The sequence below is a fragment of the Lithobates pipiens genome, unplaced genomic scaffold (assembly GCF_037356315.1).
Source record: "Lithobates pipiens isolate NorthernLeopardFrog02 unplaced genomic scaffold, aLitPip1_a1.2 Scaffold_10, whole genome shotgun sequence".
Taxonomy (NCBI): Eukaryota; Metazoa; Chordata; class Amphibia; order Anura; family Ranidae; genus Lithobates; species Lithobates pipiens.
This window is the reverse complement of record NW_027507686.1, coordinates 52550611-52574345: the sequence shown is the minus strand read 5'-3', so window position 1 is coordinate 52574345 and position 23735 is coordinate 52550611. Positions and strand designations below refer to the sequence as shown.

Sequence of the window (23735 nt, the reverse complement as noted above, 5' to 3'; positions counted from 1 at the left end):
CCAAAGTCCAGACCTAAATCCAATTTAGAATCTGTGGCAAGACTTAAAAATGGCTGGCCGCAGTTGCTCTCCATCCAATCTGACAGAGCTTGAGCTACTTTGCAAGGAAGAATGCGCAAACATTTCACTCTAGCTGTGCAAAGGCGATAGAGACATCCCCAAAAAGACTTGTAGCTGTAATTGCAGCAAAAGGTGGTTCTACAAAACAATTGATTCAGGGGGCTGAATACAAATGCATGCCACACTTTTCACATATTTGTAAAAAAAAAAAAAAAAAAAAAAATTGAAAAGCATTTATCATTTTCCTTTCACTTCACAATTATGTGCCACTGTGTGTTGGTCTATCATATAAAATACATTTATTTTTTTGGTTGTAACATGACCAAAATGTGGAAAATGTCAAGGGGTATAAATTTCAAAAAAGGTATGAAAACTTTTTCAAGGCATTGTAAAATGCATCAGCTCAATGAGGTTCATGTGCTTTAAAAGTGGCCCAGTCATTTTTAGTAGCTCTAATGGTGTACAGAAGAGATTAGGGAAGAGTTGGCAAAGCAATTTATCCCTCTCCTAGTTAAAAACTGTATTCTGGAGAAGCTTTTTTTGTACGCTGTTGTTGTGCCATCAAGACAATGTATGGGAGGTAGAGTTTGGCGTCACAGGCATTGATAAGAACCCCCCTACAAGTGGGACTTTAAACGGCACTACCAATACACATTAGAATTCTATTTCTTTGTAACGTGTATTGGTAGTGCCGTTAAACTCCCACCTGTAGGGGGGTACTTATTGTCATTTTGATTTTGGGATGTGGCACACCCAGTTCTGAGCAATCCATATCTGAACCTTCCTCCCCACCCCCATCGGTGTCACAGGCCCTGGTGTTCCAAAAGGAAGAGAGGGAGGAATACTTAGCAAACAATGGCTTTTCATATAGTCCTGTATTCTCCACTCGTGTTTTCACTCTTCCCATCAGCCAGTGAGAATGAAACCAAAACCTACCTACCAGGTACAGCCTCAAACAAGGCATCAGATGCTTTGACACACTAAAAACCATATAGCATTAGAGTAAACCTGTCAGAGAGAAACATGGAGGCTCACATTACTGACCTCCCTCTGAAAATACTGATCCTCTGCCTTAAAAAGTGTATGCATAGCCCAAAACTTTTTTGTATATAGCAGGGAAGAACCTCTTACAACAAGGACACCCGTTTCTGTGACAACTGTGTGTCCAAGAAGGGATTTGCACTTTACTGTAGAGATTCCAACTTCATGTTGTAGCTTCAAGAACCGGAAGTGAAGGGAAATCTCTCCAAAAAGGGACACAGACAGGAAATAAACCAACTAGTGTTTTACCTCTTCCATCAAAAATAACAGAAGGGAAAGAAAAAAAAAAAACCCACCACACACACACGGCTATACCTACATTTTAAAATATGTGCCTAGTCATGGTCCTGGAACCTACATGCAGCCAAGGAAGCACATAACTCAGGAAACATAAAACCACAAGATCAACCAGACAAATAGTATTTTAAGAATAACACATTAGTAATGGCAGCCTTCACACTTCTCTCAGCATAGGTTTCCTTTAAAGTGAGAAGTCCACTCTAAGAAGACACAGCATACACTGAAAAGACAGAGGAATGAGAGTAGAAGAATGGTACAAAAATCTGAACAAAGAACTATTCACTAATTGTGATCAATTCTATGAAGAAGATGATGATGATTTGAATAAAGGTGTCACCACGAAGATGCTGCTAAAATCAAGACCTCTTCCTTCCTTTTCCTGTAGAAAACAGAACAAAAGTTAAAGGGTTTCAATACAGATGTACACTAAATGGTCTTACAATAAACCATCAAAAGTATAAATTAGCAGGAATATCAAAGAAAGATGAGCACCATCTCCCCTTTTCAGATCCACCCGAGCTTATGCTGGTTATGCGTGGGTAACAGAGGGGGAGATTTAATAAAACTGGTGCAGCTATGTATGGTAGCCAATCAGCTTCTAATTTCAGCTTGTTCAATTAAGCTTTGGACAGTATTGGCGCTATTTTGCAAAGAAGAATGGGCAAACACGTCCCTCTCGAGATGTGCAAAGCTGGTAGAAACATCCCCCAAAAATACTTGCAGGGAAAAGTGGTTCTACAAAGTATGGACTCAGAGGGGGCTGAATACAAATGCACACCACACTTTTCACATATTTATTTGTAGAAAACCATTTATCATTTTCCTTCCACTTCACAACTATGTGCCACTTTGTGTTGGTCGATCACATAAAATACATTTACGTTTTTTGGTTTGAATACTTTTTCAAGGCACTGTACACAGAGCTTGCAAGGATAAGTAATATTTTGTCTAGCTACTAGCAACGTGTGGTACGACTGAAGCTTTTTCTTTTTTTAATAAAAATTCTGTAGATAGAAAAAAAAAAAAAGAAAAAAATAGAACCCGTCAAGTTTTTATTGCCATCAGTGACCCCATTAGAATTTGGCTCATTAGCTATGACTAAGCACCGTGTTCAGTGTGAAACGTGTCAGCGGTTGTGCAGTTAGTCCGTTTACAAGCCTAGATGCTATGATTTTAATTACATTTTTTAAATAAGGTTGAATAATTCGGAGTGCGGCTATCCAGCTACATCTTTTCTACTTTAGAATTTGTCCTGGTTACCATTGTCACCAAAACAGAAAGTGCCAGGAGAATCGTCAAGAGGGACATACTGTACATATGATCCTGTTAAAACTGTCCATGAACATAATAACCCTTACTTTGTAGAAATTTCCTAACAGATTGTTGGCTCTCTGACAAAAAAAAAAAAAAGAAGGGAAAAATCACCCCAACAGAACACAGAGCAAAAAATAAACTGACAGGGGTTTTAACCCTTCCCTACCATAGCCAACACTGAAAAAAAAAAAAAAAAAAAAAAGTTGACTATACAAACACTTTAACAGCATAGTGGACCATAGAAATAGATGCTAAGCTTTATTTTAATAAGTTGATTATCAGCCTACTTTCATGGACAAGACTAAGGACTAAATGTCATGCTCAATAAATATCAATCCATGTTATATAGACATAATGATAATTTATTTAAAAAAAAGTTAAGCATTTGTGCTGCCAATGGCAGGCAGAACCCACATTTTTTACTCAGCAGGTAAGAAACTAAAAAACAAAACAAAAAACATCCAAGTGGTTTCTGTACACACCCCTACTTTTTTCGTTTTTAGAACACAATCATTTTAACACTTACAGCTTTGTAGTAGAGAAACATTTCTTTGAATGCTAGAAAGTCTGTGAAAGTGAGTAATATATCAAATATGTCCCCGGACATTTCCTGATGATGAGATCTGCAATAGAAAATCACAGTATTTAGCATCACATTATGAAACGCCACAAAATGTTCTTTATTTCTAAAAGATTAAGTTGATGAATAAACTAAAGGCAATGGCAATCTATTGTAGAGGGGATTGGTATTACAACTCCCTACAGCCCAAACCCCAACAACAGCCTTTGGGACCACAATAGAACTAATTTATAGCTAAACACACAAAAGGGCTAACAACTGAGATGAGGACACATGAAAGTAAGTTAACCACTTGCTTACTGGGCACTTAAATCCTCCTCCTGTCCAGACCAATTTTCAGCGCTGACGCACTTTGAATGAAAATTGCGCAGTCATACAACACTGTACTCAAATTACATTTTTATAATTTTTCTTCCCACAAATAGAGTTTTTTTTAGTGGCATTTGATCACCTCTGGTTTTTATTTTGTTAAAAAATTTTTTGAAAAAGGCTGAAAAAAAATAAAATTATATAATAATATTTCATATTTTGTCATAAAACTTTGCAAACAGGTCATTTTTCTCCTTCATTGATTTACTGATGAGGTGGCAGTGAGTGCCGGTTCACAAAGGGGCAACACGACTTGCAGCGCAACTCAGAGGCGATCTGTACATGACTTCAGCACAGACTTTCAAAACGACTTCTGTATAGAAGTCAATGCAAGTCACCCCTTTTTCTAAGTCGGAGCAACTTGAGTCGCTCCTATTAGAACGGTTCCATAATACAAAATGGAGCACGACTTGTCAGGCGGCTAAGTTGCCTGACAAGTCGCCCCCTGTGTGAACTGGCACAGATGGGCTCCGATTGCTTACACTGATAGGTGGCACTGATTGTCACCACTGGTGAGCATTGTTAGGTGGCACCAACAGGTGGCAATGGCTGAGCTTTTGTTTACATCATGTGATCAGCTGTCATTGGCTGACAGCTGATCACATGGTAAGGGGCAGGGACCGATCCCTTACTCGGATCAGTGTTCACCCGAGTCTCAGCGACTCTGATGACAGCGCGCTCCGCTTTCCCTGCAGGGCGCGCGCACAGGGGAGGATGTCCTATGACGGCCTCTTGGAAATTGAGGTCCGCGTTGTAGCTGTCATTTGGCTATGGCCCGGACCTCAAGTGGTTAAACATTAAAAATACTCTGAAATCATATCCATTAGTTAATGTCTCATGCAGTGTATATCGGTCTAGAATGGCTGCAAATTGGTTCTCTTGTAGTTCCAACGAGAGTTGTTGGGATTTGGACTCTAGGTATATTCCCGCAGAACTTCAGATATTGCTCACTACACCTTTGGTCTTTGTAGTTATATCATTTGGAGTTTTTTTTTCCCCATTTAGAAGCAACCAACTTAAATACAGCTTCATATCTGCCAAAACGAATCTTGAGAGAAATACACAGAGGCTGCCACTTCTAAATGTCTGCTATTGAAAATGCTAGCCGTCTCCCAATTGTGGTGTTAAGAAAATAACTCTGGCTTCCAATGAGATAGAAGAAAATAGGCAGATAAGATGTTCAGACTTCATGGCTTTCCACCTTGTTCTGAGTCGAAGGCTCAGAAAGCACAGAAGACAGATCCCTAGCTAGAATTTTCAGAAGCAAGTCAGCAATGGCCTTCGATCCCAGGCTTAGCACTGAAGTAAACCAATAAGTACTCAAAACGGTGTTGAAAGGATTCAACACCACAATGCAAGCACTCAAACGTTGCCACCACATACATTCTTCTTCAACCCAGGCGGTCCAAATCTCTGGTCAATGTAATGGACAAGTTTTCCAGCACAGTATATCAAGAGAAGTAAAATTTAAAGCCAACATCTGTTAGAATGTAAAAAGACTGGAGGTTTGTGTCCCCGCTTGAAAGATTCTTCACCCTCCCATTCTGTACTGGTGACCATTGTTAGCGGGACAGGAAATCCAACATTTTAGAGGTGGCCCAATGGTGATCAAATAGCACCAAAAGAAAGCTCCATTTGTGGGGGGGAAAAATAAAATGACAACAATTTTTAATGTACAATATTGCATAACCGCACAATTGTCAGTTAAAATAAACGCAGTGCCGTATAGCAAACATTGGTTGGGTCATAATTGGAGGGGGGGGGGGACCTCAACACATCTGCAAAGCTTAGAAGACTCAGCACAGGCTATTTGACACACAGTTTCTATAAAAGTCAGTGAAGAACTTACTGTAAAGAAGAGATAAAAGCACTCATATTAAAAGTTGGAATCTGCTTCAGTAATTCCTCTTCAATAAAGTTCTCCACTAAGCAAATCTAAAAATTCATATAAAGATATATTAAAAATCTGTTTAATATTTACATGAACTAAGCCGCACATGCAAACCCACTTTTCCTTCCTCTTCAGTTGACCAAAGATGTGTGTTATGCTACAGTTTGTGACAATTTTGTTAGCAAGGGAAAGTCTCACATTGTTAAAGAATTTAAAATATTAATCCTGGTCTCCTGGACTGACTCCCTTTGCCCACCTCCTGCTCTACATCAAAGCCATATGCACCTACATGGACCTCAGATCAGATCGTAATTCGGTCTGAAAGGTGGTGCCCTTTACCAGAACGCAGATGACATTTACCTTCTCTTGGGAGCCAGGCCAAATGGTATTGCAGGGTCAGAAAATAGGCCCACAAGAGTAGAATGGAAAACCCATCTTCTGTTAAAGCGTCTGTTAACCCAGACAACACATGATGCTGTTCCCTTATAGCAAGGATATGCAATTTAACGGACCTCCAGCTGCTGCAAAACTACAAGTCCCATCATGCCTCTGCCTCTGGGTATCATGCTTGTGGCTGTCAGAGTCTTGCTATGCCTCATGGGACTTGTAGTTCTGCAACAGCTGGAGGTCCACTAATTGCATATGCCTGCCTTATAGCATGTTACACAGCACAGTGCTTGTGTCATTTGGCTCGCTGTATACCCTACAAAACCCCCCCTGCAAACAGACCACGATAATCATGGCTGCTAAGCCCCTGATACAGTGGTTTATTTGTACGATTCCATCAGCCACAGGTTTCATGTCTGCAGCTCTCCCCGTCTGTGTCCTCTGTTCTGTCCTCCTCCCCCTCCCCTCTAAGTCCATCCAGCAAATCGACTTGGATACAAGACATACATACAAAGCACGTCTGATTTTCGGCATGCGATTACTGCCAGCGACTACAGCAGATCGCAATAATGGTGGTGTTCTCCCAGCAGGGGTAGCTTCCCTCGGCGGGAGAACACAATAGCTCCATGGAAAGAATTACCCTATCCCCCACCACTGGCTGTTTTGGTGAAGGAGAAGGGATCTCACCCCTCCAGGAGGCTGTAAACTGTCTCTGCGGCTGGGAAGCCACAGGTGCTGGCTATTACCACTAGCAACAGACAAAAAACAAGCTCTGGACTGCCGCACTCTTCAGAAGACCACTTTCTTTTATTGGAAAAAAAAAAAATATTATATTATAATATATATATATATATATATATATATATATATATATATATATATATATATATATATATATATATATATATATATATTCAACAAACACAGCGAACAACGAACAATTGCTGGCACCACATCATTGGATTGGAGAGTGGAGGAGAATACTGGAGTTCAGCTGCCCTTTTTTGTTTTTAAAAACCTCTACCAAGAAATTCTGTGTTTTTTTTTCACCAGCTGATACTGCATTTTAAGCTACACCTCCTTATAGCACTAAGGTCTATCCTCTCGTTGGGGTAGGAAATGCCAAGGTGTTAATGAGCAGGAGAGAATTTCACAATATAGTGTATGTCCAGCTAAAACAAATTTTTTTTAGTGTTAAATGGAGGGGCGGGGGTTGGATTATAAACAGATATCCAGGACTCAAATAGAGTGATCTGTTCAGTGATAACAGTGAAATCTACAACACCAAATCATCCAGAAATAGTAGAGTAAGGGAAGGCTGAGCTTCATCACCTTTTCATTGCTGTCTGTCATGGTTGCAGTTTTTCCCCCATCCAAAATCATTGCCAATTATTGCTGTCGGTTACTGAAGAATTTCACTATTGTCACCATGATTACCCCTCTAGTGAGCAGAGCTGATATAATGCCACAATACAGGGATGTCTATGAGTTGCCCCACTGCAATGCACCATGCTCCCAGCAAATCCAAAGTGATATGTTTAAATGGACAACAGAAGCACAAAGAGAGTCAACTTACATATTCATTAAAGATTGGTGTGTAGGTCAACTTATTTTCTTCTGTGTCCTCAAACTCTGTATAATATTTTTCCATAAAATTTCTTTGTAGCTCTTGGAATTCATCATCTGATAACAGCAAAGGAGAGAACTCATAAAAATAATCTCCAGGAAGTAACATCAATCAGTGAACTGCCAATGCTACCCAGGAACACTTGGCACTATGGCAAAATCAGAAAGTCCACTCAATTTTCAGAGCGCTGTATAATCTGCTGCACCAAAAATCAGAAGGAATTTCACAGTGCTTCTAGGCTTGTCTGCAGACTCACATTTCTGTTCTGTGCCCCGAAGATTGTTCCATGATGCTGAGCAATGCAATAACTTTCTTTGAGAATTATAGATGGAACACTTGGCCTTAATTTTACAGATTCAGTGTAATTTAACAGTAAATAAAAAAGGGTGTGAGTGTTAAAAACTATAGAACAAAGACAGCCGTTTAGTAAAATATTCAAATACATTTTCACATTTTTGTCTCCAAATTGTTTAGTTCAAATATGTTCCTTAGCGTATATAGGAGAATAGGGGTTTGGTAACCTAGTCCCCAACCAAGGGAACAAGTGGACTATCTCGGTACAGTGTAGGAAAAGTACAAATAGAACATTCCGAAAATGTATTATTACAAATTACATGACAATAAAAATTAAAACAACGGTGACTTGGTGATATATAGTACTTCGACTAGTTTGGTGGGGTGAACCGCTTCATCAGAAAAATACATCTGTAAATAGACACAGAGTTAATTGGCAAAGTAATCACAACAATGCAAGGATTACATAGAGATTTAGTACAATTAAGTAAAAGAGGGGAGAAAGTATGGTAAAGATAAAAAAAAAAAAAAAAATGGAGTTACGTACCGGTAACATCCTTTTCCGGGAGTCTTTCAGGACAGCCACCTTAGAGAGACCCTGGCTCCTCCCCTCTCAGGAAACACCGCCTTCAATTTCAAGATTTAAGCCTCGTCCTCCCTCTGCTCCTCAGTTCTTCCAGAGTACCTCCGGCCAACTGGGGAGACACAAGAACACGTTAAACAAACAAACTTTCCATCTTACCTGACGGTCTCGTGTGACGAGTTCCCGACGATCTCCAAAAACCTGGGTGGGAACCGGGGCTGTCCTGAAAGACTCCCGGAAAAGGATGTTACCGGTACGTAACTCCGTTTTTCCCCAAGTTCGTCTTTCAGGACAGCCACCTTAGAGAGGATAAGCGAGCACATTACCTTAGGGTGGGACCACTGCTTGCAGCACTTTACGACCAAAGGCCTGGTCTTTGGCTGACAGGAGATCCAGTCTATAGTGTTTCACGAACGTAGCAAAACTGGACCATGTTGCAGCTCTACAGATCTGTTCAGGAGATGCACCAGCCCACTCTGCCTGAGAAGTTGCCACTGCCCTGGTTGAGTGCTCTAATCCCAACTGGGGGTTCTAACCCCCCTGCCACATAAGCCTGCCCAATGGCTAACCTTAACCATCTGGCTATCGTACGTCTAGAGGCTCTGGAACCCTTCCTAGCCCCTGAAAACACAAAAAGCGAATCAGACTTCCTGAACTGACTTGTACAATCTAAATAATGAAGGACACATCTTCTAACATCCAATCTATGAAAGATGTGTTCCTGTTCTCTTACTGGATTTGAACAGAAAGTAGGTAGCACAATCTCCTGGGCTCTATGAAAACTAGAGGCTACCTTAGGCAAAAATGCCGGATCCGTTTTAAAAACCAAACGGTCCGGAAAAACCTGAAAAAAAGGTGCCCTAACAGAAAGGGCTTCGAGTTCACTCACTCTCCTTGCTGTAGTGATCGCCACCAAAAACACAGTTTTGAGAGTGATCAGTTTTAATGAGCAACATTCCAATGGCTCAAAAAGGTTCTCCTGTGAGAAATTGTAAAACTAAAGAAAGATCCCAAACTGGGAAGGGGGACTTTGAAACAGGTCTCTGCCTACTTAGGGCTTTGAAGAATCTCATTATCCAAGGGTCTGAAGCTAGCTGCCTTTCTAAAAACACGCTTAAAGCGGATACCTGACCCTTCAGAGTTCCAAGGGCTAAACCTTTATCTGCCCCAGCCTGTAGGAACTCTAGAACGGCTACAGAGCTGTGCACATTGAAGGAGCTCTCTGAGCACCAGCTATTGAACTGCTTCCATACTTTTAAGTGAATGGTCCTGGTTTCCTTTTTCCTGCAGTTTAGGAGCGTGGCTACTAAGCGATCAGAGAAGCCCTTGCCCTTCAACAGTTCTTCCTCAGAAGCCAAGCTGCAAGGTTCCACCGCTCTACCTGAGGACAGCAGATTGGACCCTGAGAAAGAAGATCCTCCTGGACTGGGAGAATCCAGGGGGGGTTCTACAGACAGGCCCTTCAGAATGGAGAACCACGGCCTCCTGGGCCAGTGAGGTGCGATTAGAATAAGGATAGTGTTCTCCACCTGAAACTTCCTTAACACTGCCGGAATCAGTACGGGAGGGGGAAAAGCATAGCACCTGGAGAAATCCCAATTCTGTGCTAGTGCGTCCACCGCCAACGCCCCGCCCCACTTGTTTATAGAAAAGAAGCTGGCTACTTTCGCGTTTTCCCTCGAGGCAAAGAGGTCTATCGAAGGAATCCCCCACCTCTGGGTGATCATTTCGAAAACCTCCTGTTTGAGAACCCAGTTGCTTTCTCTCAATGTTCTCCTGCTGAGGAAATCTGCCACCTGATTTTGCTCCCCCTTCAAGTGGACTGCTGACAGGGACAGGACATTTGCTTCGGCCCACCCGAGGATGGCTTTTGTTAGGGCCCATAAGGATTCGCTCCTGGTGCCCCCCTGTCTGTTGATGTAGGCTACCACTGAGGAATTGTCCGACCTGACTTTTACGTGATGCCCCCTGAGTTCTCTCTGAAAGGTCCTGAGAGCCAGATCTACTGCCCTCAGCTCCCTCCAATTCGAGGATCCCTTCGACTCCCTCCTCTCCCAGGTACCCAGTATCAGGCGGGAGTCTAGGTGTGCACCCCAACCTGAGCTGCTTGCATCGGTTGTGACCACCCTGGATATTGGTAAAACCCACTCTAGGCCCTGGGACAAATTTGCTCCCTTTCTCCACCACCAGAGGGACCTCTTTACCTGGTCCGGAACCGACACCAAAGAATCCAGGGACCCCTGGCTGTGATCCCAAACCTTCAGCATAAATAATTGCAGGGAACGGTAATGTAATCCCGCCCACTGGACCGCCGGGAGCGTGGATGTCAGCAAACCCAATGCCGACATGACCCTCCTTACTGAGATCTGGTGGCTGCCCTGGAGAAACAACAGTGCCTTGTCTACCTTTTGAATTTTTTCTGAAGGGAGGAAGACTTTCTGTACTGTTGAGTCCAACACATATCCCAGGAAGGTGACCCTCTGGGAAGGATCTAAGTTGGACTTCTCCAGGTTCAGAAGCCAACCCAAGTTTACTAACAGGTCTCTTGTTGTCTGTAAATCTCGAGTCAACTGTGTCGGAGAAGGGGCAAACAGGAGAAGATCGTCGAGATACGCGATCACTGAGATTCCCCTGAGACGCAGATAAGCCAGAACTTCTGCCATTACTTTGGTGAAGATCCGGGGGGGAAGAGGATAGCCCAAAGGGAAGTGCTTTGAACTGTAGGTGTAGCACCCCTACCGAGGTTCTTACTGCCAGTCTGAGGAAACGCTGGTGGGCCTCTGCGATGGGAATATGCAGGTATGCATCTTTTAAATCTATCAATGCCATGAAACAGTTTGGTGGAAGAAGTGCTTTCACCGAGTAAACTGAATCCATCCGAAACCTTTTGTAAGTGACTGAGACATTCAGAGGCTTCAGGTTCAGGATAAGCCTGAACTTTCCCGAAGGCTTGCGAACCACAAACACGTGGGAATAGAAGCCCCTGCCTGTCTCTCCTGCTGGGACCCGTACTACCACTTCTTGCTCCTCTGAGGCCGCGTACACACGGGCAGACTGTTCGCCCAACTTTGTCCGCTGAACAGTGTTTGGGCGGACAGTCCGCTCGTGTGTGGGCTTTCAGCGGACAGTTTCAGCGGACAGTTGGACGGACAAGGTTTTTCGGAATTTCCGAAAAACTGTCCGCTGAAACCTTGTTTCAGCGAACAGCCCGCTCGTGTGTAGGCTTGTTCGTCAAACAAAGTTGCGCGCATGGTCAGAAAGGATTTTCACGCTGAAAGCTATAATGCAGTGTATAGGACGTCGTATTTTTCGTCCCGTCGTACGTGCTGTTCACGTCATCGCGCACGGTTTCAGCAAACTGTTCGTTCGTCGTGTGTGGGCATGTCCGTCCATGCTAATTTTGAGCGGACTGTTTGCTGAAACTGTTGGACGGACAAAGTTGGGCGAACAGTCCGCGCGTGTGTACGCGGCCTAACTCCTGCAGAGAGGAAAGAAGGGCAGACGATTTTTCTGCACATTTTGGCAGCTCGGTGACAAGGAGTCTCAGAGGGGGGAGTTCTGAAAACTCCAAACGGTAACCCCTTCTGATGACCCCCAACACGAACTGATTGGAGGTGATCATCTCCCACTGTGGGAGGAAGGCCCCCAACCTTCCTCCCACTGTGACCCTGTCACTGGGACTTTTTGGGCTGTTCAGGAGGGCGAAAAATTGCTCCCCCGCGCCCTTTGCCCTTGAGCCCCCAACTTTTCTTCTGCCGATTAGTTCTAGGGGCTTCAAACTTCTTCTGGGGATGAGTCTTTTTCTTTGACTGCTCCCCAAATTTCCTCTTAACGGGAAAGGCCTTTTTCTTATCCGCCGTGCGATCAACCACTGCTTCAAGATCTGGTCCAAACAGCAAGTCTCCTGTAAAGGGGATCCCACAAAGCTTTGCTTTGGACACATTGTCTCCCTGCCAGGTCTTCAGCCATAACGCCCTCCTAGCTGAGTTGGTCAGAGCCGAGGACCTTGCAGACATTTGCACGGATTCAGCTGAAGCATCCGCAATGTATGCTATCCCTTTAAGCAGCATGGGAAAGGAGGATAGAATGGTCTCCTTTGCCGTCCCTGCTTCAATGTGCGCATTAATTTGGGTAAGCCAATACTCCATATTACGAGCCACCACCGTGGCTGCCATGGCCGGTTTAAGATTCCCCTGTGATGAATCCCAGGCTTTCTTTAGGAGTGAATCCATCCTTCGATCCATAGGGTTTGAAAGTACCCCCATGTCCTCGAAGGCCAGATCAGTGTGTCTGGACACCTGGGAAAAAGCAGCATCTAATCTGGGAGATTTATTCCAGACGAGAGCCTCCTCTTCTGAAAAAGGAAACCTTCGTTTTAATGCCCCAGAAAAGAAAGGTTTCCTCTCAGGATCCTGCCATTCCTTCTTGATAGCATCGATCAAGATGTCATGCACCAGGAACACCCGTTTTTTCTGTTCCCCCATGCCCTTGTACATCTGATCATGGAGTGACAGTGCCTTCTTTTCCTCTTGTATGCCTAAAGTGGTATGAATAGCTCCTAAGAGCTCATCCACTTCCTCCAGGGAAAGCTTATACCGTGAGGTTCTACTGGATTCCCCATCCAACCCCTCATCATCAGATTCCCCTTGGGAGTCTGAGCCGACACTGTCAACCTCTTCCTCAGCTTCCTCTCTGGGACCCCCTGGATTCTCTCCACCTGCAGGAGGAACATCCACCGGGCTGGATGGTACACTCTGCTGCGCTGGTGTAGGAGTGCTCTGGGGCTGAGGCCACTGTAAACTAGAAAAAAGTGTCTGGAAGGACTGGAAAGTATTAGAAAGTTCCTTCACAGAAGCCGCCAGATCTACCCCCTGTTCTGCTGCCTGCTCTCTAACCAATCCTTCAATACACTCTCTGCAAAGTGCCTTGGACCAGGAATCCCCCATAGAGGCTCTACATGAAGGACACTTCTTCCTAGAACCATGGGGGGACTTGCTTGTGGCTTTCTGAAAGACAGAAATAAAAGAGAGAGCAGCATAAAATTAAAAAAGAAAAAGAAACACCAGCGCTACATAGAGGACCACCGGGAGTGCCCCCCCCAGGATCAACCACCACAAGGATCCCAGACGCACTGCCCTTCCCCCCGACCACCAAGGGGGAAAAAACACCAGTGGAGCTACTGGTTATAATGTAAGGGAACACCTCCCCAGGGTTCCCCTTACCTTTGAGTGGCTGGTGCTGTTATCTCCAGGAGCTCTTGGAGCCTCTGCTTCAGACATTCTCCTGTTGAGGAAGAGTGGTGCGAACGTGCCTCCTACAGCTGCCTGTACAACTTCAGAAAGAGAGGCCGCACCAGCCGAACGCTTGGTCCCCTCTCACGTGCCGCGTCCGGAACCGGAAGACGCGGATACAACGAAGAAGTCCGCCCCCACCGGAACTGACGTCGCCCGTCATCCGGTCCGGCCTCCAGCTCCAAGCCGACTGCTAACACAGGGGGACCTTGGACGTCTCGTTGCAGCGCCCCCCTGGGCGAACGAAGGGATGGACCGCCCCAAACTTCCTGCTTTCCCCAAGCGAAGTTTAGAGTGCGTGTAAAAAAGGTCAGTACGAGGGTCCAGCTCCCCAGCCGACCGGACTGCCTACCCTGTTGCAGCACCCTCCTGGGCGAACGAACAGGAGAACCTCTAAAACTTCCTGCTTTCCCCAAGCGAAGATTAGGGTACATGTAAAAGACGGTCAGTCAAAAAACCAGCTCTCTGGCCGCCCAGACTGCCGAACCCGTCGTAACACCCGCCTGGGTGAACGAACGGGTGAACCTCTAAAACTTCCTGCTTTCACCAAGCGAAGATAGAGTACATGTAAGACGGTCAGTACGACAGAGTCAAACTGCCGAACGGAGTCAGAGCTCCGTTTCAGATACGTAGCCTCAGTTTCGCCAACTGATTTAGCTAAGGTTCCTTAGCGGTGTCTCCCCGCCGGAGGAAACACCATAACTGAGGAGCAGAGGGAGGACGAGGCTTAAATCTTGAAATTGAAGGCGGTGTTTCCTGAGAGGGGAGGAGCCAGGGTCTCTCTAAGGTGGCTGTCCTGAAAGACGAACTTGGGAAAATATTATTATTATTATTATTATTATTATTATTATTATTATAATAATAATAATAATAATAATAGACTCCTAGTTTTGTGGGGTTAACCGCTTCATCTAGTCAGAGCCTTTTTTTTTTATCTTTACCATACTTTCTCCCCTCTTACTTAAATTGTACTAAAACTCTTAAATTGTTGTAATTACTTTGCCTATTGACGCTGTCTATTTACAGATGTATTCCCTGATGAAGAGGTTCACCCCGCGAAACTAGGCGAAGTACTATATATGACCCAGTCACCCTTGTTTTAATTTTATTGTCCTGTAATAATACATTTTCGTATTTTTTTTTTACGACTGTCTAAATGTTCTATTTGTACATTTTCTAGACTGTACCAAGATAGTCCACTTGCTCCCTTGTCTCTGGTGAACCTTGGTTGGGGACTAGGTTCCCAAACCCCTATTCTACTACATTTTGGATGATGGTATAGAATTTATTGTTTTCATTTATGGTTACTATCCTTAGAGGCCATTCACTTTCTCCTTAGTGTATTTGTTCTGTAATGGCTTACACAGATAGGAAGACAAGCATCGGTGTTTGGGGGTTCTATTGAAAGAGTCTAAGCCCTTGTACACACGGTCGGAGATTCCGACGGAATGTTTCCTATCGGACCGTCTTGTCGGATATTCTGGTCTGCATCGGACTGTTTCTGTCGGAATATCCGACGGACCAACTTTTCCAACTTGCCGGTAACATTTTCCTACAAAATGCTCCGATCGGACATACTCGGATCATGTGTAGCCTACTCCGACGGACAAAGTGCCACGCATGCTCAGATCAAATTCCTAGACCAAAGCTATTGGCTACTAGCCTGAACGTAGTCCCGTCGTAACGAAATAACGTTATCACGTTATGTACGATTGGATTTTCCGACAACTGAGTCCGACCGTGTGTATGCAACATCACTTCTGGACCTCTTCCGGAATTAATCCGTCGGAATAACTCAGACAGATTTGGTTGTCGGAATCTCTGACCGTGTGTACGGGGGCTAACACTTTGCTCTGAGTGACAGAATGTTTTCAAGTTCTACAAGCCTTCCCTCAATCCTTTTTCTTGGAAAAAAAAGGGGAAAGCCAAAAAAAAAAAAAAAAAGTTTGATACTTGCCCATTATGATGTCTTCTAAATGCCCCACCACACAATCAAATTCTTCATCCTCGGGGGATGATCTGCAACAAAGAAACATGGCTCATGGTTCACATCTGAGCTCTAAGACAAGTTGTCCTTGGAGGATACCTACTACTGCAATCTATGTAATGTGCACAAAAAAACAAAAAAATAAAAATAAAAAAACCCACTTAATAGCAGGAGATTGTGTGTACGAAGGAGGGCGCTTCGGTACATCACACAGAGGTCTGGAGGGAACCACTAATAACTCTTCCTGTAGTAAGTAGGTCCTCCACTGTTCCCAAGTGGCATTTTACAGCTTAGATATAAATGCTATACAAGTTGTGAATAATTCCCACAATATGGTCTATACGCTTCTTTCCTATTATTGCAAGCATCATATAGTGGCCATATTGCAGTGTAACCACCCCCCCCCCCCCCCCAAAAATCCTTGCTCCCACCAAATCAACACCCCCCCCCCCCCCCCCAAAAAAAAATAAAAAAGGGGGTGGGATAAATGTGGGCTATGCTCCCTGCAGCTTCTGTCTGTATACAGGAGATGACACAGCACTCTCAGATCAAGACCTACAGGTTTTGGGGAAGGAAATCAAATCCTGCGCATTCAGACCGGAGTGTGTTCCGTCTTAACACCTGTATACATACAGGAGGAAGAGAGCACAGCCTGCACCTCCTCCCAGCTCTCTGCTCCCATCAGCAAACCATAAAGCTGCACGAGCACCCCTTATGTCTTTGGCAACCAACAACTTCATCAGTTGGTAGGATGCTGGTGGGTGGGCCACACAGAAGTACAGATAGGAACAAACAGAGGAAAGAGCCGGAAGGTGTTGGCTGCTTCTCTCTCTCTCTCTCTAAGACAATACACACAAAGCTGTATTAGACAAGTTACTGGGATTATATATGAATGCTGTGTCACTTGCATAGCAAAATTGTTTTTATAAACAAACCCCTTAGTGAGCGGAAGATCAATACCAAAAGTATTGGGATGCCTGCTTTTACACACATGAATTTTAATGGCATCCCAGTCTTATGCCTCATACACATGGTTGGAAATTCCGATGGAAAAAGTCAGATCATGTGTGGGTTCTATCTGACTTTTTCTGTCGGAATTTCCAACAGAAAAAGTTTGGGAGCTGGATCTAAAATTTTCTGACAACAAAATCCAATCTGACTTTTTCCGATCGTGTGTAGAGAATTCTGACGCACAAAGTGCCACGCATGCTCAGAAAACATTTGGAGACGAAAGCTATTGGCTACTGGCCTCTACGTAGTCCCGTCGTATGTTTTGTACGTCACTTCATTCCAAACGATCGGATTTTCTGACAACTTTGTGCAACTGTGTGTATGCAAGACAAGCTTCGGCCAAAATTTGTCTGAAAAAAAAATCAGATGGATTTTGTGGTCAGAATGTACGACCGTGTGTACAGGGCATTAGTCTGTAGGGTTCAATTTGGAGTTGGCCCACCCTTTGCAGCTATAACAGCTTCAACTATTCTGGGAGCGCTGTCCACAAGGTTCAGGAGTGTGTCTATGGGAGCATTTGACCATTCTTCCAGAAGCGCATTTGTGAGGTCGGGCACTGATGTTGGACGACAAGGCCTGGCTTGCAGTCTCCGCTCTAATTCATCCCAAAAGTGCTCTATCAGGTTCAGGGCAGGACTGTGCAGGCCAATCAAGTTCCTCCACTCCAATCTCGCTCATTCATGTCTTTATGGACCTTGCTTTGTGCTCTTGTGTGCAGTCATGTTGGAACAGCAAGGGGCCATCCCCAAACTGGTACCACAAAGGTGGGAGCATGAAATTGGCCAAAATGTCTTGGTATGCTGATGCCTTAAGAGTTCCCTTACCTGGAAATTAGGGGCCAAGCCCAACCCCTGAAAAAACAACCCCACACCATAATCCCCCCTCCACCAAATGATTTGGACCAGTGTGCAAAACAAGGTCCATAAAGACATGGATGAACGAGTTTTGGGTGGATGAAGTTGACCGTCCTGACCTCAACCTGATAGAACACCTTTGGGATGAATTACAGTGGAGACTGCGAGCCAGTCCTTCTCGTCCAAGATCAGTGCCTAACCTCACAAATGCGCTTCTGGAAGAATGGTCAAACATTCCCATAGACACACTCCTAAACCTTGAGCACAGCCTTCCCAGAAGAGTTGAAGTGGTTATAGCTGTAAAGGGTGGGCCAACTCAATACTGAACCCTACCGACTAAAACTGGGATGCCATTAACCGCTTACCTACCAGACCAATTCTGCCAATTCTCTCCTACACGTAAAATTTCAGCATTTTGTTTGCTAGAAAATTATATATAACCCCAAATATTATACATATATTTTTTTTTTTTTTTTTTTTTTTTAGCAGAGACCCTAGAGAATAAAATGGCGGTTGTTGCACGGTATTTGCGCAGCAATTTTTCAAACGCTTTTAGAAAACCGTAGTTAGCACAATTTTTTTCCATAATGTGAAAGGTGATGTTACGCCGAGTAATTAGATGCCCAACATGTCACGCTTCAAAACTGCACATGCTCATGGAATGGCACCAAACTTTGGTACTTAAAAATCCCCATAGGCGATGCTTTAAAATGACAGAAGAGGTCTAGAATTATTGCCCTCGCTCTCACGTTCGCAGCGATACTTTACGTGCGGTTTGAACAACATTTACATATGTGGGTGCGACTTACATATACGTTTGCTTCTGCGTGCGGGGAAACACAGGGACAGGGGTGCTTTAAAACTTCTCATTTTATTTTTTTGTCAAATATTACTTTTATTTTTCTAGTTTGACACTTTTTTTTAAAATGGTTTTGATAACTTTTATTCCTATTACAAGGAATGTAAACGTCCCCTGTAATAGTAATAAGCATGACAGGTACTCTTTACAGTGAGATATGGGGTGAAGCCCCCAGATCTCACATCTAGGCTGCGAAGCCTAAAATAAAATAGGGGTTTTCTTCTCCGACTCACCAATGGCAGGGGTGAGTCGGTAGATGCACCAGAGGGTGGCGGGAGGGGACGTCACCTCTCGCCACCTGTAAGAACGATCAAGGGGCTTTGATCATTCTTATGGTGTAGGGAATCGCCAGCTCTAAAAGATGCTATCTGAATGAGGTCTGTAGCTGCAGGCATCATTCAGATATCAACGCTCAAACCCGATGACGTCATAAGACCTGCGCCAGGTGGAAATGTGATTAAAGCTCATATGTGTGTAAAGGCAGGTGTCCCAATACTTTTGGTAATATAGTGTATATTCATGAAATTATTGAATTTGGTTCTTCAGATAACAAGTTAGTAAAGTAGAGCAGTAAAGTGTGTGCTTAGCACAGTTCTTACACAGACAGAGTGAAGTCTTCTTCCTCCAGGTCATCCATGTTATATTTCTGCCAAGGCTGTAAAAGGGAAAGAGGAGACGATGACTAAATGCTTATTGAAGACTTTATTTATTGTGCGCAATGTACATATTCTACACACAGGCTGCCAACATGAGAAAGAACGCTCAGAGCACCAGGGAGAGACTTCTTCAATCTCCACTCAATGCCTCATAATACAGAAGCCCCACATACAAAGTTCTGCCAACATTGAATGCTCACTAATGCAGATAGTATAAGAGATCAGTACATCCATGTGTCTCAATACGGCCTTGCCGAGTCAGAGAACTCCAATCAGTAGGCAGCAAGAGATTTGTAATTGCAGGGCTATAGAACCAACTCAGCAAGGGATGCATTAGCCCCTGTACACACAGTCGGAGAATCCGTTGGAATGTGTCCTATCGGACCGTGTCGTCGGATAATCCGACTGTGTGTGGTATGCATCGGACTGATTCCGTCGGAATATCCGTCCGACCCAATTTTCCAACATGTTGGAAATATTTCCCGACCAACTGGGCCGGTCGGACATACTCCGATCATGTGTAGCGAATTTTGATTGGACCAAGTGCCACGCATGCTCAGATCAAATTCCTACATCAAAGCTATTGGCTACTAGCCTGAATCTAGTCCCATCGTAACGAAATTATGTCATCACGTTCTGAAAGATCGGATTTTTTGACAACTTAGTCCGACCGTGTATATGCAATAGTTTCGGACAAGATCCGACGGATTTGGTTGTCGAAATCTCCGACCGTGTGTACAGGGGCTTAGACCTCTGCTTCCCTTACAGAGGCAAAGGCCTAATTTCCACTTACTTTGCTCTCTGAAGAGCGATCCATACTCGGATAGCTCTTCAGAGAGCATTTGCAAAGTGGTGTTGTATTGCCTCCTCACCCCTTTTATTAACCCCCCCATTGCCAGACCACTACACCTGACATGTTTTATGTGCAGCTGTACCGTGGCCTCATTCACTTGAATGAGTCACATTCAGGGGACGATAGTGCCTGCCAAACTTGACAGGGGGGTAAAATTCCTGCTGTGGCCACAAAGCAGAGTATTGCTGTACACCCTCAGCTGCTGTCTTTCCAGCAAAAGGGGGAAGTGGTTGAGGGGCAGTAAAAACATGAAAGGAAGAGCGCACATGACCGCCTTCGTGAAATACAGTTTATTGCTGTATATTTAGCAGAGGCCTTAGAGAATAAAACGGCGGTCTTGGCAATATTTTATATCATACTGTATTTGCATAGTGGTCTTTGAAACACATTTTTTGGGGAAAAATACACTTCAATTAATAAAAAAAAAAAAAAAAAATATATATATATATATATATATATATATATATATATATATATATATATATATATATATATATATATATATATATATATATATATATATATATATATATATATATATATAATAATAATAATAATAATAATAAAGTAAAAAGTTAGGGCCCCCCCCCCCTTTTTTGTGTAATGTGAAAGATGACAGTACACTGAGAATTCTCATCTTTATTCTAAGGCCTCTTTCACAGTGGGGCGGGAGGTGCACCGCTAAAAATAGCAGATTTTCAGTGCTATTTGGCCACTAGCATGCCGGTTTCACCCCCCATCAGTGGGCGAGAAAGTGTTAAAAACCAGAGGCGCTTTGCTGGCGGTATAGCCACAGTGCCCCACTGATTTCAAAGGGCAGGAGCGGTGTATACATGGCTCCAAAGATGCTGCTAGCAGGACTTTTTGTACTGTCCTGCCAGCGCACCGCCCCAGTGTGAAGGCCCTTAGGCTTTCACATCGGAAACAAAGCTGCGGGTGCTTTGCAGGTGCTATTTTTAGCGCAATAGTGCCTGCAAAACAACCCTGTGTGAAAGGGGTGTAAGCAAAATAAAATTGTGAATCTAATTTTAGCCAGAATCATGGAGCTCCACCCCCCAAGTGCTGGGAGTACACAAACCCTTAACAAACCCTTCAATGGCACACAGACAGGCGTGCTGCGGTTTGCCAGCATCGTGATTTGGAATCACAGGCAGAATCACAGCGATCCCAAATCACTAGATGTGAACAGAGGCCTAACAGTTGTTAGGTGTGACACAAGAGATGAGCTCATCAGGGGGCTGCTTCTGCTTCCACGAGCTGGGGGAGGGGACCTGAAAGGGAAAGTGACAATGCAGCAGAGAAAACTCAGGTCTCCTTCCCATCCACATAGGGCAGAGCTGTGTGAATGTCAGGACTTGATGGACAGAAATACAAATCTATTGTCCCTTCATATGTATACGATTCGTGTGTTCAGCTTTGTGCCTGGAGGTCAGCTTCAGAGAAGAGCAGCTCTTCTCACCCAGCAATGGAGGGATGTGAGGAGAAGCTGCCAGCTATAGAAGGTACAGAGCTGATGTAGATACCATACCAAAAACACACAAAAAACCCCACACAGCCATCCTACTCACCCAGCCTCCACCAAGCACCTCACTGCCTGAAGTTTTAGTTCCGAGTTGAAGTAAAACACTCAGCCAATGAGAGCAATGAATGCTTCAACGTTTTGTAAAGCAGCCAATCAGAGGAAGGATGCTGCCGTTAGGAGTTGCTATGGCAATGGAAAAGAATCACTCAGGGTGTCATGTGGCCTGGAAGGAGAAATGAGGGGGCGGAGTCATGAGAGAAGCGTGGCTCCGCTCCTCCCAACTCCTACTGACAAGTCAGGCGCCTGACTGATGTGGTGACTCCTCCCCCCCCCAGTGTACATTGACAATGGCAGCCTAGCAGGGGGTCACCTATGGCATGTGACAGGCCTTCAGGCTTTCATAGCAATGGTACATGAGGAGGGCTTTATAGTGCAGCCATATTGTGAATAAAATCATAGAAAATAAGGCAGAGCAATAGAATTGGTGCCGATATCTGAAGGACGATGGGGGAACTGAACGTGAGATACATGTACAGAAAACTCCACTTCACACCACAAAAACGCACTCCAGATGCGTTCCGGATGCATTTATGCATGCACCTTTTATGCGCTCCGATGTGTTTTTGATGCCTTTCCAGATGCTTTTTTTCCCCTGTTTTTTTCCACAGTACTAGGGTCCGGTGCGTTTTTGATGTGTTTTACCACATTCCAGTGCAGGAAAAATGCAGCATATTCTACTTTTTGTTTTCTTGAACTGGAAAGCTCTGAAACTATGGAACTGGTGTGAACTATGCCATAGGAAACCATAGAACCTACTTTCCATGCATTTTAACCGCTTCCCGACCTCCTCACGCAGATATAATGGGGCAGAAGGGCGCGTACAGAAAGATTAACGTACCTTACGTGGCCCTTTAAGAGGCGACTTGCGGGCACGTGTGTGCTGGGAGCTCAGTGATCGTGGGTCCCGTGGACATGATCATCTCACGGTGAGGGAGAACGGGGAGATGCTAATGTAAACAAGCATCTCCCTATTCTGCCTAGTGACAGTGTCACTGATCACAGCTCCCTGTAATCGGGAGCGCTGATCAGTGTCGTGTCACACACAGCCCCTCCCCCCCCCCCCCCCACAGTTAGAATCACTCCCTAGAACACACTTAATCCCTGCAGCACCCCCTAGTGGTTAAAGAGGAAGTAAACCCTAATGGGTTTTACTTCCTCTTTGTTTCCCTGCAAAGGAAAAGCATAATGGGCTACATTATGTGACACTTACCTGCAGGAGAAGCCTGCGATGTCCCCGTCTTCCTCGCTAGCAGCGAGCGTCCATTCTTCACCCCTCTTTCTTCCGGGGGCCGTGTTCTCCGGCTCTGTGACTGGCTGGAGTCGCGTGACATCACTCCCGTGCATGTGTGCGGGAGCCGCCAGTCACAGCATGACCCAAGCTAGAAACGGCACAGCGTGCCCTTTCTAATTCCGGCACATGCGCAGAAGAAATAACCATATGGCGATTTGCAAATATCTCCTTGACCGTGTAGGTCTAGGAGACATTTCAAGCACCTACAGGTAAGCCTTAACCACTTGCTTACTGGCCACTTAAACCCCCCTCTTGTCCAGATCAATTTTCAGCTTTCAGCGCTAATGCAATTTAAATGACAATTGTGCGGTCATACAACACTGTACCCAAATTAAATTTTTAGCATTTTTTCCCCACAAATAGAGCTTTCTTTTGGTGGTATTTGATCACCTCTGCGGCTTTTATTTCTTGTTAAAAAAATTGAAAAAGACAGAAAAAAAAAAAGTTTTTTTTTTATATTGGCTGACAGCTGATGACATGGTAAGGGGGACCTGCCCCTTACTCGGATTGGTGATCACTCAAGTCTCAGTGACTTGGTGATCACAGCGCGCGCCCTGCAGGGCGTGCGCAGGGAACGTGCACAGGGGAGGATATCCTATGACGGCCTCCCAGAAATTGAGATCCGTGCTGTAGCCATCATTCGGCTTTGGCCCGGACCTCAAGTGGTTAATCTAGGCTTACCTGTAGGTTAAAGTGGTCTATAATGCACCGTACACACGTTCGGAATTTTGGTTGGAAAAAGCTCTGATGGTTTTTCCAATGGAATTCCGACGGGATTTCGCTCAAGCTGTCTTGCATACACACGGTCACACCAAATTCCGACCGTCAAGAACGCAGTGCCGTACAACACATATGACGGGACTAGAAAAAGGAAGTTCAATAGGCACTTGCCAATAGCTTCCATC

General features: G+C 44.5%; 1 protein-coding gene across 1 annotated transcript; it reads right to left on the bottom strand.

The window, feature by feature from the left end:
* Positions 1-500: 500 nt before the first annotated feature.
* ARL2BP (ARF like GTPase 2 binding protein) lies at positions 501-21647 on the bottom strand. Its single transcript, XM_077454816.1, has 7 exons — positions 21526-21647; positions 19048-19103; positions 15695-15756; positions 7519-7625; positions 5514-5599; positions 3242-3338; positions 501-1780 (listed from the first exon to the last, which is right to left on the bottom strand). Exons 2-7 carry the CDS (start codon positions 19083-19085, stop codon positions 1700-1702), a joined length of 471 nt encoding a protein of 156 aa, XP_077310942.1. The 5' UTR covers positions 19086-19103; positions 21526-21647; the 3' UTR covers positions 501-1699.
* Between the last annotated feature and the right edge of the window lie 2088 nt (positions 21648-23735).

Coding starts and splice junctions, on each gene's coding strand:
- ARL2BP (XM_077454816.1), bottom strand. CDS start 19,085: ATGGATGACCTGGAGGAAGAAGACTTCACTCTGTCTGT. Junction 5,600..7,518: donor CACCAATCTTTAATGAATAT/GTAAGTTGACTC, acceptor ATGAATTTTTAG/ATTTGCTTAGTGGAGAACTT. Junction 1,781..3,241: donor TGTTTCTCTACTACAAAGCT/GTAAGTGTTAAA, acceptor TGTTTTCTACAG/GAAAAGGAAGGAAGAGGTCT.